The following is a 20,699-nucleotide window of genomic DNA, read 5'->3' on the forward strand; positions in this document are numbered from 1 at the left end:
CACAGGGACATTGACACCAGGGTGTGGCTCACTGATGTATAAGATTTCCTCCCATTCGATCTCTGGTACAAATATATCCTGACAAAGATAGATATTAGATATAAGCACAACAAATGTTAAGTAAACCAACTGAAACAAAAGCAAAACCTGACAAACAAGCACTGTGCTTTTACCACTGCCATGTACAAAACTGATAAATGAATGGTTTAAAGTTATGTGGTGTGTACCTCAGAAGAAAACCATGCTCATTGACAGCTTCAGTGAAGAAGGCCAAGTGTGTGTCAGAGCGGTTGTTGTCTGCTACCTTCAGATATATAACCTCACATACATTTACAAATAGAACAGTAAGTTAGTACTTTGATCAGTTAGTTTTCTATCCAACATGAGGGACAGATATTTCTGTACTACACTGTCCCGAGCTAAACAACAAATGCCCAAATGGAAGTTGCATCTGTCTGAAAAGTGTTAATTCCATGTATTTTGAATAAGCATAGTTTTAGATGGTATTCAACATTGAGCATTCTTACCTTCCTTGAGTAGCCATCTATTCCCCCGAAGATAACAAAGTTGTACCTTTATTAAAACAAATCGTATTAGCTAGAACAGTATATGAACAATGGATAAGTGTCTTTTAAACACAATACACAACATTTCCAACAGCATAGGTCTCATGATACAATATCTACATCTTAGCAGAGCAAAAATTGGTTAATGGCATTCTAAAACAACGTTAAATTCATACAGTTCTGGTTACTATGGTCTGTCGATGATGTGACATACAATGATGTTATACAGCCTACATCATTTTTTACATGTTAATAAATAAACTGTTAACTGCCGTTATACCTTATTTGCTTGTGATTGGTGTCAATGTGCACCAAATACTTTGGACAAGGTACACTGTATGTTCTTCTGACCACACATCCAAGGCCTAACAGCCTGGAGAACACACCAACGCTATCTACACGATGCATGGACGCATGCAACCTATCCCATTAAATGTTGTGTCCCTTTGCAAGGAGAGCGCCTCGGACAACACGATATCCAGTCTCAGGCATTGTGTTTTTAATTTCTGTGATCAAAGCATCCAATTCATTGTCACTGCAACTACTGTACAAGGCCCTTAACGATAGATTATGTTCTTTCATCCGCCTGTAAACTGTTGTTCTAGACACACCCAGAAGTCTGGCAATGATATATAAAGGCAGACCCTAACCCTAGACAAACACATAAATACACAGTGCACAGACACACATAAGGTGCTTCAGAATTCAACTGAATGGACCATCGCAACATTCAGATGTCTGCTATACTTTACATTGGGCATGAAAGGACCAATTTCAAGCTACAAATGCTTAACTACCAAGCTACTGCCACACAATTTTATTATTTTGTCATGCCACAAAAATCGTTTCAATGATTTGTTCACTAAAGTCCCATGTAAGACGTTACCTGGCTAGAGAGAAAACTAATGCGTCAAGCGTAGCTTTATCCATGTTAGCAAGGACACGGTTATGTTAGACATTGACTAGCTAGCTCTTTTTTAACGTTAGCCTATGAAACACTTAGAATTACTAAACATGGATCCTGCCATTCTCAATATTCAACCACGTATGATAATCGGTTTAATAAAATGAACAAGCTATATTTCACTTACATTTGGTGGGCAGGTATCAGATTCTATTGCTTAAGATCTCAAGACAGATGTCCGTTCCTATGGCGGGTGGTTGTAGTCCATAACGTGATTGGCTAAAATTGGAAGAGCTCTGATAGGCTGCAGAGAATACCTTTTAGAAAAAATGCGTTTGTGAAACTGTGTGCGTTAGGAAAGTGTCAAAAATCCAAACGAACGAATGCAGGGATTTGTAACTCGTGTTTGTCAGGTTTCAAACCAATGTCATGGGGTCATATATTTGTGAATCACAAAATACATTTGTGAAACATGAAATACATTTGTGAAACATGAAATACATTTGTGAATTGCGTTACGTTTGTTTGAATCGCGTTTTGTTTGTTTGTGACTCGCGTTTCGTTCGTTTGAAACACGTTTCGTTGGTTTGTGACTCGCGTTTCATTGGTTTGAAACGCGTTTCGCTGGTTTGTGAATTATGAAACTAATCTAACTCCATATGTGTGTGTGTGTGTGTGTGTGTGTGTGTGTGTGTGTGTGTGTGTGTGTGTGTGTGTGTGTGTGTGTGTGTGTGTGTGTGTGTGTGTGTGTGTGTGTTTGTGTGTGTCTGTGTGTTGCGTTTGTGTCTGTGTAACCTGTCCCATAAAACCTTGACTTTGTGTGTTCTTCACTGTGAGTATGGCTGTCTGACTACTCAACTCATTATTACTAGAGCAACATTACGATGAGAAGTAAAAGCACAGAAAATTATAGTAAATACTTTTGTCATTAATATGAATTCAGTCAGTTTAGGCTTTCATCCATTATGCATTGTCTTGCTCAACGTTTGGAGCAAGATGCCAAAGAAACCACAGATCCCAGATGCCTTAAAAAACATGCCAGTGCCAAATGCTAACACCCCTGGGTTTTAGCCTTACATCCGTAACACAAGGGCAGGGCATCGGTGAGCGTCTGTGGCCACAGTTTTTGCATTATTTTCCATAGTTCTTCCACATCGTTGCCACTAGTTGGACCCCAGTAGGTGGCTTTCTGTCCAATTGAACATGTTGAATAGGCAGCTGAGCCCGTCAGTGAGAGAGATCACTCTGATTTGCTGTTCAGCAAAAAAAAAAATGGTGTCCAGCTCCAGCTTCAGCAAACCCATTGAGTCTGTTGCTGTAGTAGGCTGGTCCATTATTCCACACATTTAGTGCAGTTTCTCTTCTAGTTTTCTTATCTTTTCTACCTCCACCTCTTCCTTTCTTTTTCCACATTTAAAAGACCAAGGGCTGATGATGCCAGTGCCATCTGCAATTTCTTATAAGACATATTTACGACTAGAAGTGGCTACATTAGGAAACCGTCTGCAGTGAGCGAGAGTGGGGTAACAATGGTCAACACTTGGGTCAGAGAAGGACAGTTAGGACAGCCTTCTGGATTCAAACGGGAGCGCTCTTCTGCACAGGTTACAAGGGTCTGCAAAATTAATTTATTTTTATTTATTTTTTAGGTTCGGCAGCAATACAGTAAATGGTGGCTCAATCTGAAGCAGGGATCCAACCGTAATAACCCCTACAATGCAAGTGGAGAAACTAAAACAACATCTTCATGATGAATTGATTTTTTATAAGTTCATCTCTCAGTCCCACTCAAATGTGTGGTCTAGCTATTCAGAGATTAACAATGCATTTGCTAATGCTATGACAATGTTAGAAATGATATGGTTGTTTTTATTAAATGTGATATATCCTTCTCCAAATAGGTGCTCATACAATATTAACGGTAGTAATGGTATTAATTGTAATTCTCTTTTAATAGTAAACTGTATTTACAATTAACAATTTTTAATCTCATTATTCTATGTCTTTTTATCTGCTTATTTGTAAAACGCTTTGAATTGTGTGCATTTTGCTACATCAATAAACTTGCCTAGTCTCACCTTGCCAGGCTGTGTGTAATTACTAAGGGCCTCTTGAAGTACTCTTTGCTATTAAAACGCCTGGCTCCATGGTGTTATGTTCACGGTGCAGGGTTATTTTCCTAGAGCCCTGTGTTCAAAACCAAAGGGTGGGGTGTGGTTATTCCATTAGTTTTGTTTTTGACTGTTAAATCAACAGCGATGCTTGAGCTGGCCACAGTGGAGAAACAGAGCCACAGTGTAGTGAGCGCGACCAAGCCATCAGGTAAGTGACCAGTCAGGTAAGTGACCAGTCAGGTAAGTGACCACTCAGGTAAGTGACCTCTCAGGTATGTGACCACTCTCTGGGGCTCCACCAAGCTGACACCCACACACACTCATCCACAGGCAGGTTCCACTACCACATATTCACATCACGTAGGGCTTGTGCGTAGAAGGTGGGGATTAGCGGTTAGGTCTCTTTCTGCTTGGTTTTGTTTAAGTTAAAACACTTTAAATTACCAATATGTATGAATTGTGCTAGATAAAAAGTTGCCTTGCACTGCCTGTGTGAGCGACCCTGTCAAAGCTCAGCCTGGGATTAAACCCAGGCTGCAGGATTAGTAACCAGCATATTTAGCCTACTGAGGCAGTGAGGACCCAATTGCAGGCTGGTGTTGAAAACGTACTTTATTTTCCAAAACAGTTCATCCCAAACAAAGGTAATCCAAAGCACAGAAGATAAAAGGTAACTCCCAAAACGCAGAAAATCAAGAACAGGGCAAAAGGCCATAAACTAAATAAGTTACAAACGGTTTAGTTTTCAGGCAGTGAGCCACTAGCCTGAAACTAGCTATGGAGAGCACTAAGAAGTAATGTGCCTGAGAGCACTACAAACTACAGTGCTTAAGAGCACTACTAGCAACGAAACACAATCTAACAACCCTATAAAGTGCAGGGAAACTAGACAGGTATTTAAAGGTGAGGGCATACAATTAGTTACAGGTGAAGGCACATAACGGGAAGCAGGTGAGGGCACATACAATTGCCCAACAAGCAATGGGAATCAGGTTAGTGAACATAACAGGAAACAGGTGAGGCAAACAAAGGAAACAAAGACACATGTGAACACAGATAACAATAAGTCTGTAAAAAGGTCCTTTTGGCCACCAGATGCCGCCAAACGTGGCAATGGCTGCCACGATTGTGACAGACCCAAGTGATGGGTGAAGCTAGTGGCCACCATGCCAAGGAGATGTGTGGTGTGGAAGATGTGAACAGAGGAAGAGGAGGGTTTATGTTTCAGATTTATCTTAAAATGGATGTTGTCATCAGTTCATTAGAAATAAAGAACATGAATGTCCCATTTACTACCTCATGAAGCTGATTGAAGGAATGCCAAGAGCGTGCAAAGCTGTCATCAAAGCAAAAGGTGGCTGCATTGAAGAATCTGAAAAATAAAATGTATTTTTTGTTTTGTTTACGACTTTTGTTGGCTACTAAAATGTATAATGTATTCTGGGTTTTATAACACTTTTTGTTTACTTCCATGTGTGGTATTTCATAGTTTTGATGTCCTCAGTATTAAACTCAAATGCAGAAATAAATAAATAAATAAAGAAACCATTGAAAGAGAAGGTTTGGCCTAACATAGCCACATCCCCTTGACTATACGACCCCTCAACCTATTTGTGTGCCAACAGTTCAAGGTGCTGCATGTAAACACTGCTTTTCTGTAAACCAACTGGGCAGCGTTCCAGTTTGAGTTCAGTTCAGCGGAGCAAAGTTCTGAGGTTCAGATGACTATAAAAAATAACAGACAACATAAATACATTATTTACTGAATACAAATTACATTACAAGGCCTCAGGTCTGTAATCTTTTATCTGTTTCCAAAACTGACCAATGGACGAAAGCTCAGGGGAACATCAAATCCAATCAGGTGCAGGTATTTCCACCTCTAATCCTGACCACCGAAGACCTTAAGTGGAGGACGCCAACAGGGATCTGACACTGCACATGACAGGGAAAATTTGCTTGGAAACTGCTTTTTGTAGAAACGTAGAATACGTTGTTTTCTCTTTCAGATAATACATTTCAGATAAGAATATGTTGCAGTGATGTTAACGAAAAGGTGAGATAGAGGATGCCAGCAGAAACACGACACAGCAACTGACAGGCAAAAACTGCAGCACTAACAGTCTGCAACAGGAACATAAAGTCTTTACTTGCACTGTGAAACAGAAACCCTTGTCTGGGTAGTCCTGCCCCTCTTCTTCCGGCAAATTTGATTTTGCCTGAGAAGTGGGTCTGGCAAAGATTGCACAGCATTTCACTACAGCATTCTCAGGATATCTGGGACCAATCGCAAACTGGCTTTTGGCTACCTGGCGCGCCTTTGGCGGATTTAAAATAACCACGTCTACGTATCAAAAGCGAAAGTAAAGAGAAAAGCACAGCAAACTATATACTTCTCTCGCGGCTGTCTTGGATGATTTCAAAGGCAAGTTTTCTTTGAAAATAGAACAGAAACCTGCTCTGGAACAATTCATACAGAAAAAAAGATGTGTTTGCTTTATTACCGATCGTTGTATCGTTGTATAGTATCGTTGGTCTGATTGGTTAAAGGACTGTCCAATTACGTGACTGAAGTGGATCGCCGTTGAGCAGTTTGCCAGACCAACTGAGCAAATTAAATGCAGTGAAGGGGCAGGGAATTCCCAGACAACAGAAACCCTACATTTTTGATAAAAAAATTTCAGGAATATATTTAAAAAAAAATAAGTGAATATATGCAGGGATGATTGTGTGACTGGTGAGGGTCAGTACTTTCACTGGCTAACTCTTAATCATCCTTCAATTTTACTCAGAACCTGACATTGAAATTAACAAAGTACGAAGCAAAGTGATGTGTGAGCCACCTGCTGGAAACACAAAGCTCTAGATATACTAGTGCACTATATCTATATCTATAGCTCATGTATGCTGTAATACTATATACTATAGTATTATACTTTAATTCTATTTTGGCAGGCCATTAAGCACAGATTGAAGAAACAATACATTTTTGGAACTTAAAGTAAATTTGTATTGTAAGAAACGAAAATCCAAAATAGCAGAATGTCTGTGGGTATTCATTCACAGTGTCTGTGCACCTCAGCATCTGGGACACTGTTCAAGTCCCTGTTCTGACTATGGAATATGACCTCTAGGACTGGGCCTCATTGCATAACAAAGAGTAAAATATTTGCTAAAACAAAGAAGCCAGAGTACTGTACGTCCAAGTATCTATGTAGGCTTTTATATACTGTATGTGTACATCAGACATCTCAACTTAATGACTGGCCTCCTATTCAACCCCTGTGTAACAAAGACAAGACAAATGTAAAGTATCCTAAAGTCGCTTGCAGTATCATTGTCTCTGGTAGAGTATCACCTTGTGTGGGTGGATGAGATTTACAAAATTATGTAAAAGCAGATAAAGGAGGTGTGCCACGAGCAGACACACACAGAGGTTCAGACTGTGCTTTTCTGGAAATCAACTGGGCAGCTTTCCAGTTTGAGTTTGAGTTTGACTTCAGTATCTCAGACAGTTAAGTTTTTACATAATACCTGAAATGAATGACTGGCTTCCTATTTAACCCCTGTGTAACAAACACAAAGTAAAGTCTTCTTAAGCCGCTTGAAGTAGCGTTATCTCCCTTTAGTGTATCACCTTGTGTCGGTGGATGAGACGCAGGGAATTATGTACCAGCAGATAAAGGACATGTGCCACGAGCAGACACACCCAAAGGTTCAGCTAACATTTCAGGGTCCTTCTTGTAAACACTGTGCTTATCTGTAAACCAACTGGGCAGCGTTCCAGTTTCAGTTTGAGTTCAGTTCAGTCGAGTAAAGTTTACCGTTGCCTTCCCTAGCGACAGGTCAAAGGTCAACACACAGAGGCTCAGGAATACCAAGTCAGCTGCCACGTCAACCGTATTCAGCAAGTCCAGGACTGGGTTAGACTGAGGGGACAAAAACACTTCTGAGGTTCAGATGACTATAACAAATATTAGACAAAATAAAATAAAAAATGTGTGAATAAAAATGACATTACAAGTCCTCATGTCTGCAATCTTTTATCTGTTTCCAAAACTGGCCTATGGACGAAAGTCAAGGGAAAACCGTAGCCAATCAGGTGCAGGTATTTCCAACAGTTCTCCTGACCACTAAAGACTCAAATAGGAGGACGCCAACAGGGACCTGACACAGCACCTGGCAGGGAAAAGTAGCATAAGACTTTGATTATTGTAGACAGGCTTTTTTTATTAAGGGACTCATTTAGATTTGATGACGTTGTTTTCTCTTTCAGATAATACAATCAGATAAGAATTTGTTGCAGTGATGTTAGCTTAAAGGGTGTTTTTGCGCATTTTCCGTGGTATTTATCAAACCACATCTGCGCTGGGCACTGTTTGCTTACTCCACCCTTTAAAGGACCTGATTTACTAACATTGATTTGCGAACGCAGCTTGATCTGCGCCTTTGCCAGGCGCACATTAAGGCCCGCATTTTCCGTGATATTTATCAAGCCAGATCCTGGGCAATCATTATTTAGCGCACTGTTAAAAGACGGGAGAAATTGCCTGCAAGTTACTGCCCACCATGGAGATTCGAGGAAGAAAAAACTAAGGTTCAGCGGAGAGGAGATAGATATATTGGTTCACGTTTGCTCAATCATTGAACCTGATTTGCAGTTTAATTTTTACGACCGCTATTTTACGCCAGAAATGGGCGCAATCCTGTTAGTAAACCAGGCCCTCAGGGCCTGACTTACTAATATGCGAGCGCTGCTTAATCTGCGTTCGCAAATTAACGCACGGTGTTTTTGCGCATTTTCCGTGGTATTTATCAAGCCAGATCTGCACTGGGAAACTGTGCTTACTCCACCCTTTAAAGACCCTGATTTACTAACATTGATTTGCGAACGCATCTTTATCTGCGCCTTTGCCAGGCGCACATTAACGCACGGTGTTTCCCCTCATTTTCCGTGATATTTATCAAGCCAGATACTGTCAGGACTTTGGGCAGCGATTGCCATAAGTTGCCACTTTGGCGGCATCTGGTGGCCAAAAGGACTTTGTGATTTCCGTGTTTGTTATATGTCCTCATGTGCTTCTGTTGTGATTGTGTGTCCACATGTGCTTTTGTTGTGATTGTGTGCCCTCACCTGTAGCCCATTTTGTGCCCTCGCCGGTTTCTCTCTGTGTTTCCTCACCTGTCATGTATTGCCACTTTCCTTGATTAGCCAGGAGTTAAATACCTGGCTAGTTTCCCTGCTCTGTCTCTGGTCGTTGGATTGTTTTTTGTCCCCATGCGTTTTTGGTTGTGCTCTCAAGCACGTAGTCTTGCTGCAGCTCTCAAGCTGCTTCTTGTCTTTGTGACATTGTCTACATTTAGTATATTATTTAGTTGATGCTTTTTGCCCTTTTTGCTGTTCTTTTGCCTTTTTCGAGTTTCTCCTGTGGAGGTATCTTTTGTGTTTTTTGAAAATAAAAGGAAACTAAACTCCAAACGACATCCTGCAACTGGGTCCTGTTTGTAGCCCACTGGGTAAAGCGCTGGTTCCCCAAACCCAGCATCTCGGGTTCAATTCCCTGAGAAGAACCCTGACAGAACGACCAGAGCATCATGGACCCAGCAGATGTTGTCCAACAGCGATGGTTGAAGCAGATGAGAGAGACCCTACTGGGGATACTGCTTCATGGCGAGAAGGTCTTGGAGCAGGAGCGGGAAGATATCCTCCAGCAGCGGGATCCCGCTCGCCAGCGGGAGGACATTGCTCGTTACCTTCAGAGGATGTCAGGACTGGAGCAAATTAGGGCTACTCTGAAGAGAGACGCTGCCTCTCCCTGACAGATACGCGCTGGGCAATCATTATTTAGCGCACCGTTAAGAGACTGGAGAACTTGCCAGCAAGTTACTGCCACCATGGAGATTCGAGGAAGAAAAAACTAAGGTTCAGCGAATAGATAACGAGATAGATATATTGGTTCACGTTCGCTCAATCACTGAACCTGATTCAATGGGTTATATTGTTGTTTTGCCCGCCATCACCTACAGCGAAATGTTTAAAAGAACACGATTATAAATAATATGCTATTGGTGGCATTAATGCATAAACTGTCTATTATAACAATATAGATGTGTACATGGCGAGATTAATACGTTCTATGGGTTCACTACAATATATCCCCACTGAAACAAATACATTTACCAAGTAGCCAAAATCACCGTTGCTCAATCATGGATAGATGGCACTATTCCGGAAGATAAAACTGTCATGGACAGACCACTACCACGTAAGTAATGGTCATGTTGGCATCACATATGACCTGGACATTCATTGAATATGTGTGCTTTCTGTTTTGGTAAACGTGTTCGTGGATTGAAGGTGGGACTGTTTGCATGTGGGTGCGATCAATTTCTCCAATTACGTTCGGAAGTTTAATTTCATATATATGAATATGAATTATACGAGTTGAAAAAAATATTTCTGTTCGCTGTCTCTGTCTCTGTCGTCGCCTTGCTGCTGCCATATCAACGTTTTCAGACTCAGTGGAAATGCGCTTCCTGGTTAAGACGTGCTTTTATGAGGCGGAGAATTAGCCTGCAAATCAGAGATGTGCGCTCACCAGGCAGTTTAGTAAATACGACGCAATACATCATTAGGCGCACTCCTCCCATTAAATAGCGTGTTACCACCCACGTTTCGGAACCATCCCACCTGTTTGCAGGTACACACCCTCAAAGCGTTAATATGCAACTCTACTCAAATGCGCCCCCTTAGTAAATACCATTTTATGTTTACGACCGCTATTTTACGCCAGAAATGGGCGCAATCCTGTTAGTAAATCAGGCCCTCAGTATCTGGGACACTGTTAAGAGGCCAATGCTCTATCTCTCTCATATACACACACACATACACACACACTATACGCACGCACGCACACACGCGCACACACACACACACACACACACACATACACACACAAACACACACAAACACACACACACACACACACAAACATCTTATGACTCTTTCTGAAGTGATGTGAGCCAACTCTTTTAAGTATGTTCATTTTCACGCTCAGTCGAAGACATTGTTCGGGGTTCGAAGACAAGCCTTCTAACATGTGACTGTAAGAAACACATTGGTTTGAATTTGAAGAATTGTGCAAATTTGGGCATATTCTTTCCTCTTAACACAAGATGAGACACAGGAAATTACGTACAAGCAGATAAAGGTGGTGTGTCATGAGCAGACTCACCCAAAGGTTAAGCCCAGGCCAACATTTAACGGTACTTCTTGGAAACAATGTGCTTTTCTATAAAGCGTTCCAGTTTCAGTTTGAGTTCAGTTCAGCCAAGCAAAGTTCACCGTCGCTGCCCCTGGCAACAGGGCAAAGGTCAACACACAGAGGCTTGGGAAACCAGGTCAGCTGCCACGGCAACCATGTTAGGACTGTGTTAGACTGAGGGGAAAAAAACACTTCTGACGTTCAGATGACTATAATAAATAATAATATAAAAACATATTGGTTTACATAAAAGTGCAGGTAAATTTGTATTGTGATCAAAGAAAGTTCCAGAGGCTGAGGAAAACCAGGACAGCTCCCATGACAACCGTGTTCAGCAAGTCCAGGACTGTGTTAGACTTAGGGGACGAAAAACCTCTGAGGTTCAGATGACTATAATAAATAATACACAAAATAAAAACATTATTTACTAAATAAAAATGACAGAACAAGGCCTCAGGTCTGTAATCTTGTATCATTTTCCAAAACTAGCCTATGGAAGAAATCTCCGGGGAACACCGTAGCCAATCAGGTGCAGGTATTTCCAACAGGTCGCCTGACCACTGTAGACTCAAAGTGGAGGAAGCCAACAGATACCCTACATTTGTAATGAAATAGTTTCAGGAATATATACAAAAAATAAAGTGAATACTGTATATTCCGGGATGATTGTGTGACTGGTGACGGTCAGTACTTTCACTGGCTCACTCTTAATCATCCTTCAATTATACTCAGAACCTGACACTGACATTGACAAAGTACGAAGCAAAGTGATGTCTGAGCCACCAGCTGGAAACACAAAGCTCTAGTGATACTAGTGCACTATATCTTTAGCTCTTGTAAACTGTATACTATACTATAATTCTATTTGGCAGGGCATCAAGACACAAATGGGAGAAGCACACTTTTTACCAGGAAGTGTAAGTACATTTGTATTATAAGCAAAGAAAATCCAAAATAGCAGAATATCTGTGGATATTCATACACAGTGTCTGTGCACCTCAGTATCTGGGACACTGTTCAAGTCCCTGTTCTGACTATGGAATATGACCTCTAAGACTGGGCCTACTTGTATAACAAAGAGTAAAATCTCATACTATACGTCAAAGCGTCTATGTAGGCTGCAATATATGTGTACATCAGACAGCTCAACTTAATGACTGGCTTCCTATTCAACCCCTGTGTAACAAAGACAAGACAAATGTAAAGTCTCCTAAAGCCGCTTGCAGTATCATTATCTCTGGTAGAGTATCACCTTGTGTGGGTGGATGAGATTTAGACAATTATGTAAAAGATAAAGGAGGTGTGCCACGAGCAGACACACACAGAGGTTCAGACTGTGCTTTTCTGGAAACCAATTGGGCAGCGTTCCAGGTGGAGTTTGAGTTTGACTTCAGTTCAGCCTATCAAAGTTTACCGTTGCCACCCCTGGCAACACGGCAAAGGTCAACACACAGAGGCTCAGGAAAACCAGGGCAGCTTCCATAACAACCGTGTTTAGCAAGTCCAGGACTGGAATAGACTAAGGACACAAAAACACTCCTGATGATCAGATGGCTATGATTCATTCTACACAAAATAAATAAATTATTAACTGACTACAAATGACATTACAAGGCCTAGGGTCTGTAATCTTTTATCTGTTTCCAAAACTGGCCTATGGGCATAAGCTCAGGGGAACACGGTAGCCAATCAGGTGTAGGTATTTCCACCAGGTCACCTGACCACTGTACTCAAAGTGGAGGATGCCAACAGGGACAGTTTGCTCAGAAACACATATAGTGAAAGGGTATGGGCCAAATCCTTTACTCTTAACACACACACACACATGCAGACATGTCTTCTGAAGTGATGTGATCCAACACATTTTAATGCTTTACCTACCATGGAATTATCAGTGGTGGGACAGAGAGTTCTTTTTTAAAAGCGACCAATGAAGAGCTGTCTGCATTAAGAATGATGATGATTCAGAATTGAAAGGTGTTAGATCAACTTGCAGCTGCTTCAGGTGGGGTGTGTGTCATGGAAGGAGACACATGCTACACATACATCCCTGAGAACGATGAGGATGGTCAAACAGTAGATAAAAGCATACAGGATTTAAACCAATTTGTTAAAAATCCACTGTGTGTGATGACTGGTTGGCTTGACTCTTCCCAGGAGTATAGGCATGGATAATAACATTACTGGCCCCAGTTGTAATAGTACTATACTTGCAGATGTTGATAGCCTTCTGTGTGATATCATGTGTTAGGGCAATTATAGACTCAACGGTAAAGAAAATGTTTGGCCAGTATGTCAAATGGTCTCAGGAGGAGAACATTAAAGATTGGCAACCCCTGGGGTATACAATGATGTATAAAAAAATACAGCAAATACTTTCCAAACAAGACACAATGGGGTCATAGATTAAACCCAGGTGGAATATTGTACAGGAGAAAGTGATACAAATGCAGCAAATGCATTGGAAATAATGTGAATTGAAAATGCTATTGTGCAAAGCATGCCATGTGAAATATTAAGGGGGTGGGGTTGTTGTTTTTGTCCTTGAGAGTATAGTGTGCTGGAAAAGTCATACCCCCTGTTCTTCTTATTTTTGTAACTCTTCTAATAGACACTGCCTGTGAGAGAATTCATCCGACGCTCATAGACTGCTTGTCAGTCTGATTATTTCTGATCCTTCTGCAGAAGACTAATAAACACATAACTAATAACTAATTAAAAGACTGATTTTGCAATAGACTGGATTTTATCAGATTCCAACAACAGTATCTCAGACAGTTAAGTTGTTTACATAATACCTGAAATTAATAACTGGCTTCCTATTTAACCCCTGTGTAACAAAGAGTGTGGAAAGTCTTCTAAAGCCGCTTGCAGCGTTTTCTCCTCTTAGCTTATCACCTTGTGTGGGTAGATGAGAAGCAGGAAATTATCTACAAGCAAATAAAGGACATGTGTCACGTGCAGACACACGCAGAGGTTCAGCCCAGGCCAACATTTTATGGTACTTCTTGAAAACACTGTGCTTTTATGGAAACCAACTTCGCAGGGTTCCAGTTTCAGTTTGACTGTCTTTCTCTCTCTATTTAAACTGCTGCATGCCAGCATTACGGCCAGTTGCCATCAGGTGTGCAAGCTGTCAGGATCTCAGACTCAACCTTCCTCTCACCTGTGAGTATGCTTCATTCACATTCGCTACCTAATTTTAAATTTTGGCAATGCAAGTCTTTTAGACCCAGTGCTTATTTTGCCTGTTTATGTTTATAAATACTTTACTTTTAACATTTACGATCACTGAACTAATTAAAGGTATTATGGTAGAATATAACTGTCCAAGCATGTGTATTATAAAATCACCAAAGAATGAGGTACAACTGAGATGGAAACATTTGTGAACATCAAGTAGAAGTCTGTTTGAAAAAAAAAATGCTATTAACTTGGTTGTGAAAGCAGGTCATTACATTAGTTGTGTTTGAGACAGTACATTGTGTGTGTGTGTGTATGCGAGAGAGTTAGACAGAGACTGATAGAGAAAGACAGAGAGACAGAGAGACAGCTAGACAGAGAGATATCTGCTTGTCTTATCTCAACTTGTTAAAATGTTTTTGTGCCACAATGTTTCCTAACCAGCTATCTCTTTGACCAAATGCATGTGGGCATGAGGCGAGTGGGAAATTATACTTTATCTCTGTTTCCTCTACAGGTTAAAGAACATTTGGACACTCTGTTAACGCTGAGAGGCAATCATGGGTGAGTTAAGTGGGTTGTACTGTGTTTATCTACACGTGTAGCAGGTGTTCTTCACTCATTTGAAATGGTCAAATGTACGAGTATTCACCCCTGTGAGAAATATAATGGGTGGCAACATAAAACTCACTTGTGTGACATTTTCTTAATCTGAGAATTATGTACAGTGTGTCAGTAAGTCAGGCAACAGATTTGTTTATGTAATATGGTAGTATATAAAGGGTCAAGATCAACTAATATCTGACATAAGGACATAACTCAATGGCAGGGCTTAAATAGAGAACAGGTGAAACCTGGTGGGAAGTCCCGCCCCTCTTCTTCCGGCCAATTTGATTTTGCCTTCAGATTCAGTCTGGCGAGGCGGCTATACAAACTTAGTTCAGCATTGTAAGGATCCTTGGAGCTATATTATTATTATTTAACTATAATAGTTAAATCTGTGGTTGCTGAGTGTACCTCAAAGCCGAGAGAGCAGTATCGAAGTTTTGCTGTGCTTCTCTCTTTGCCGTCGCTTTTGTTACGTAGTCGTGGATAGTTTAAATCCTCCAATGGCGCGCCAGGTAGCCAATAGCCAGTTTGTGATATCAATAATTGATCCCTGTCCTTTCATTGGACTTTTTGGTGTAACCAGTGGCGATTATAACCTGAAATTTCTGGTGGGGCAATTTTGACGTCATGTCATCGTCATTATAATAGAGGTAGCTGATTATTATAAGCAGTAGGCCTATATAGACCAGTAAGATAAACTATGGGATACATTTTGAGTGCCAGCAGGGAGCAGTAATCCTATTTCAAATACATTTAACATGCTTTATGCAGTGTCTTTTTAGCCTGGTGTCGCTTTCGCACATCTTCTCAAAGTTCGCACTTCCCACAGAGCTTTATGCAAATTTCTCTTCCAACGAAAATATATTAAATTGCACCCTCAACAAATAGTGTACGTTTTTCATTGTAGTCTGAATCAAAACACTTCCAAAATACTCGAAAACTAGTGATAGCTAACTAGCAGTAACATAACTGGCATTGGTCTGTCTGATATGATCTTTGACTATGTTTTTTTCTTCTTAGTCTCGGGGTACAGTTCTCGCGGGTTTCGCATTATTCCAGCCAGGCAGATTACATGGGCCAAATTTGAAAGTGCCCCACGGCTCGATGTTAACTTTGGCCTGTGTGGTTCAAGCTCATTGGTGTTTCCATGGAAGCAGTGGGGCAGCGTGGGCCTGTGCCCCACAGGAAACCGGAAACGTTGCACAGAGCAAGCACCATAGACATATAAACGTTCATTCATGTCTATGGCAAGCACACAGGCAGTAAAAAACACACAAATCAAATTACTCCAAAACAAGACTATAATGCTTGTGAGTCAAGGTTATTCACAAAAATATTTAGGCTACTTTGCATATAAATATATATATAGTTTGCTGCAAAGTACGAATGTATTGAGCTTTTTGCACAACAGCGTCATCAGGTCGCCACCTGCCCCTAATGTAGAAACGCCACTGGGTGTAACAGCAGACAATCTCCCTCTGCAAAAGCCACAATTAAATAGAATAGCCTATTACTCCCTTTTAGCACAGCGACTCATTCTTTTAAATTGGAAGAGTGACCAGCCCCCTTCCTTTGGCAGATGGATCTGTGATGTCATGTTTTTTCTTAAGATTGAAAAAATTAGATACACTATAAAATGGATCAATGGGGAAATTTGATGTGACATGGCGTCCATTTATTTTACATGTAAAGCAGATGACAGTGGACCTTGTCTCCTTGTTATGTACTACATTTACTTTATAGGTAACTAACCACTCTGGACCCTTTTTTTCTTTTCTTTCCTCCCTTGTTTTATTTTGTGGTGTTTTGTGTTTGTTTGCTTGTCCCAATGTTATAGAGCGACTTGAGTGTCTACTGTCTTTGTGTTTGAAATCTCAATAAAGATACATGGAATACAATTTGTTTTGATTTTACTACATTCCCTTTACTCGCATGTTGTTATTACTCCCATGTTATTATTGCCTGTAATGTATGCCATTTGTGCATCAATGTTTTCAGTGAGGGGAAATGTACAAAAACATCAAGGCATGGCAGACTACCTAAGTAAGGCCTTAAGGCCTTTGTCCTTGAAGTGTTACATGGCACAAGCTTTCTCCTGCATTCAGTATTGTTTCTCTTTTTATTGGCAATGCACCTTCTTCTTTTCCATTGTTGATGGATAGGGGAGTTTATGTTCTTAAAGACTTTTATGATGACAATGGTCTATGAGCTTGCAATGATCTGCAAGCTGAATACGGTTTGCCTGGCCATGTGATGGTTTCCAAACAATATACATTTTTCTTTTAACTTTATGCATCTTTATCAGTAAACATGTATGGTGTAGGGATATATCCTCTGAGGGTGAGGAAGAGAGTAGCTCTGGGAAACAGTATGGAAGAATCTTCATGTTAACTCCAAAAAACCTGATCATCAGGGGATGATTGTTCTTCTTCTGTTCATTGATCTAAAATGTAGATAAAACTTGTAAAACTTTGGAGAGGCTAAAACTTCAATGGATTTTATTTTATCCTTGCTCTTCGTTACGTACAGACGCATACCAAACCAAAAACAGCAGGCTGCACGGCTGATGTATAAAATACATGAAAAAAAAACATATTAACAGTACTTACAGTCTCTGTTTCTGTTGTCTAGCTGGGCCCCTTCTGCGGATTGTGCTGCTGGGTAAAACAGGTGTGGGGAAGAGTGCCTCTGGGAATACCATCCTGGGCATCAAGGAGTTTGTCGAGCAGTCCTCACCTGCATCAGTGACAAGGCAGTGTAAGAAATACGAAACCAAAGTGTCAGGAAGAGAGGTGGAGGTGGTCGACACGCCAGGACTCTTCGACACATCGCTCACCAACGAGCAGCTGAAGGAGGAAATTGGAAAGTGCGTGTACATGACCGTTCCCGGACCCCACGTCTTTCTGCTGGTGATTAGGCTGGGTGAGAGATTCACCGAAGAGGAGCGCAACACCATGAAGTGGATTCAGGAAACCTTCTCCAAGTTGGCTCTGAAATACTCCATGGTTCTATTCACTGGTGAGGACTCCATCAGTGTAGAGCTGGAGGATTATATAGAGAAAAGCCCAGAGCTTAAACAGCTAATTGAAGAGTGTGGGGGCAGATACCACGCCTTTGACAACAGGAAGAAAGAACGCACACAGGTGACCCGTCTGCTGGCCAAGATTGATAGGATGGTAGCAGCCAATGGTGGACAGCACTACACTGATCATATGTACGAGGAGGCCCAGAGAAAGATTGAAGAGGAGAAAGAGAGGAAGAGGATGGAGGAAGAGAAGAAACAACAGGAAGCTGAAAGGAAAAGAGAAGAGGAACAGAGGAAGAGAGAGGAGGCCATGATAGAGGAGTGGGATGAACAAGAGAAAAAGAGACGTGAGGAAGACAGGGAGAGGATTGAGGAAGAAGGCAGACAGAGGCTGGAGGAGGAGAAAAAGACGAGGGAGGAGGACAAGATGGATAATGAGAGGAGAAGAGAGGAGGAGAGAAACATACAAGAGAGAAAAAGGGAGGAGGAAAGGAGGGAGGAGGAGAGGAAAAGAGAGGAAAAGAGGAAGGACTGGGAGAGGAAAAGAGAGGAGGAGAGGCAGGATTGGGAGAGGAAACGAGAGGAGGAGAGGAAGATACATGAGGAACAAGAGAAGATAAGGGAGGAGGAAAGGAGGGAGGAGGAGAGGAAAAGAGAGGAGGCAAAAAGCGAGGAGGAGAGGAAGGTATTTGATGAACGAGAGAAGAGAAGGGAGGAGGAAAGGAGGGAGGAAGAGAAGAAAAGAGAGGAGGAGAGGAAGGACTGGGAGAGGAAAAGAGAGGAGGAGAGGAAAAGAGAGGAGGAGAGGAAGATTAATGAGGAACAAGAGAAGAGAAGGGAGGAGGAAAGGAGGGAGGAGGAGAGGAAAAGTGAGGAGGAGAGGAAGGACTGGGAGATGAAAAGAGAGTTGGAGAGGCAGGATTGGGAGAGGAAAAGAGAGAATGAGAGGCAGGATTGGGAGAGGAAAAGCGAGGAGGAAAGGCAGGACTGGAAAAAACAGGAGGAGAGGAAGGACTGGGAGAGTAAAAGAAAGGAGGAGGGAAAGGACTGGGAGAGGGAAAGAGAGGTGGAGAGGATGGATTGGCAGAAGACAAGAGAGGAGGAGAGGCAGGATTGGGAGAGGAAAAGAGAGGAAGAGAGGAAGATAAATGAGGAACAAGAGAAGAGAAGGGAGGAGGTAAGGAGGGAGGAGGAGGAGAAAAGAGAGAAGGCAAAAAGCGATGAGGAGAGGAAGATGTATGATGAACGAGAAAAGAGATGGGAGGAGGAAAGGAAGGAGGAGGTTAGGAAAAGAGAGGAGGAGAGGCAGAATGATATGAAGGACTGGGAGAGGAAAAGATTGGAGAAGGAGGAGGAGAGGGAGGAGGCGAGGAAGGACTGGGAGAGGAAAAGGGAGGTGGAAAGGCAGATGTATGAGGAACGAGAGAAGATACGGGAGGAGGAAAGGAAAGAGGAGGAGAGGAAAAGAGAGATGCAGAGGCAAGAGGAGATGAGGGACTTCGAGAGGAAAAGACTGGAGAGGGAGGTGAAGAGGCAGGAGGTCAGGGTGGAATGGGAGAGGCAAAGAGTGGAGAGGGAGGATGAGAGGAGGGTGTTGGAGATGAAAATAGAGAAGGAGAAGGAAGAGAAGGAGAAATTGGAAAAGAAACTAAAAGAGGATCGAGAAACAAGACAGGAGGAGGAAAGGAGGGACTGGGAGAGGAAAAGAGAGATGGAGAAAATAAAATAGAGAAGAAGAAGGAGAAGGAGGAATTGGGGAAGAAACTAAAAGCGGAGCAGGATAAATGTTAACCTTTGTGATAAAAGCATGAAACTTTTAACCCTGTAACAATACATTGGAAATATGGATCCAAGCTGGTTAAGGGTCTGGACTCTTTGTATGCCCTAAAATTGTCAACATTAGGCAAAAGGCAAAGAAATGGTTGAAAAATGAATTGCTTAACAGCTCTTAAAATAGAAAAAAATAGCTCGGAACTGATGTATGTGTTGGTGTGAGAGGCAGTAGGTGTGTGGGGCAGTAGGTTGTGAAATCAGATATCATAATGGGCACAATGAAATATTTTAGACATTAAAATCATTTTGGTAAATTTGATTTGCATTCTATTATAAGACGTAACTCCTTAAATCAGTGACTGAATAGGTGTTCTGAAGGTTTTAATTGGTGTGTTTTTTTTTCTTTTGCTGAAAATATAGCATTTATTAAAGCACCCTTCTTTGTAGCCTACCACCATCATTAATCATTGCATTTGCAGAATTTTGGTTAAGTTACACTGATTAAAAAACATATTTTTACCTTGTCCACTCGAGCATCCTTCAATAGCTATATCGATAATGTAATAGACTACTCTGTAAAAAATCTATCAAAAGATGTATTAAATTAGTATCTAACTATCTATCTATACTCTACTCACTACTACCTTCACCAGTTGGATAAGTTGATGCAGTTAGTGGTCTCCTTCCACCAATTAACCTTGCCCTTGGTGACCACAAAATCGTTCTGTATTTCCTATTTTTATAAGCCATTTATAGGGTAATTATAATGTTATGAATGTGCGTTATTTGGAAGAAAGTTGATGTGTGACTGACTTTAGCCCACTAATTGCATTAGAGTTTTGCTCTATACAGTGGAAGTAGATCCCCCCCTTGTCCATTCCAATTGGGAGACCCAGAGCTGAACTGTCCGCTGCTCCCTCGCTCTTTCCCCCTTTCACCCAGGATCTGTGCGGCACCTTCTTAGCTGCAGCTGCTAGGGGCGCCAATTTGCCAATTCCTCACACAGTGATATGACACAGTGAAAATTGATTTGCGGTCCAGATGATAATTTTTTTTAAGTGCTCGTGCCGCCCCCCACATGTCCTGAAAAAGTGCCGCCCCAGGCGTCTGCCCGGGTCGCCCGTGCCTAGAACCGCCACTGCATGTTACACATTGTTTTTCACAGTAGGGCACATTAAAACAATACTTAACAAATCTTCAAACTTCAGACATCATACATAATTGCTGTTTCATATTTACATTAATAGGGGAAAGCGAAAA

The 20,699-nt window shown here is 41.5% G+C and overlaps 1 protein-coding gene across 1 annotated transcript; it reads left to right on the forward strand.

Moving 5' to 3' along the window:
• Window positions 1-14,592: 14,592 nt before the first annotated feature.
• LOC308368592 (GTPase IMAP family member 9-like) lies at window positions 14,593-20,569 on the forward strand (the record flags this gene model as incomplete). Its single annotated transcript, XM_080842790.1, has 3 exons — window positions 14,593-14,596; window positions 17,273-18,013; window positions 20,499-20,569. The coding sequence occupies 3 exons, from the start codon at window positions 14,593-14,595 to the stop codon at window positions 20,567-20,569; spliced, it is 816 nt and encodes a 271-aa protein (XP_080698916.1).
• Window positions 20,570-20,699: the final 130 nt, after the last annotated feature.

This window comes from Sprattus sprattus (assembly GCF_963457725.1).
Source record: "Sprattus sprattus genome assembly, chromosome: 1".
NCBI classification, from domain to species: Eukaryota; Metazoa; Chordata; class Actinopteri; order Clupeiformes; family Clupeidae; genus Sprattus; species Sprattus sprattus.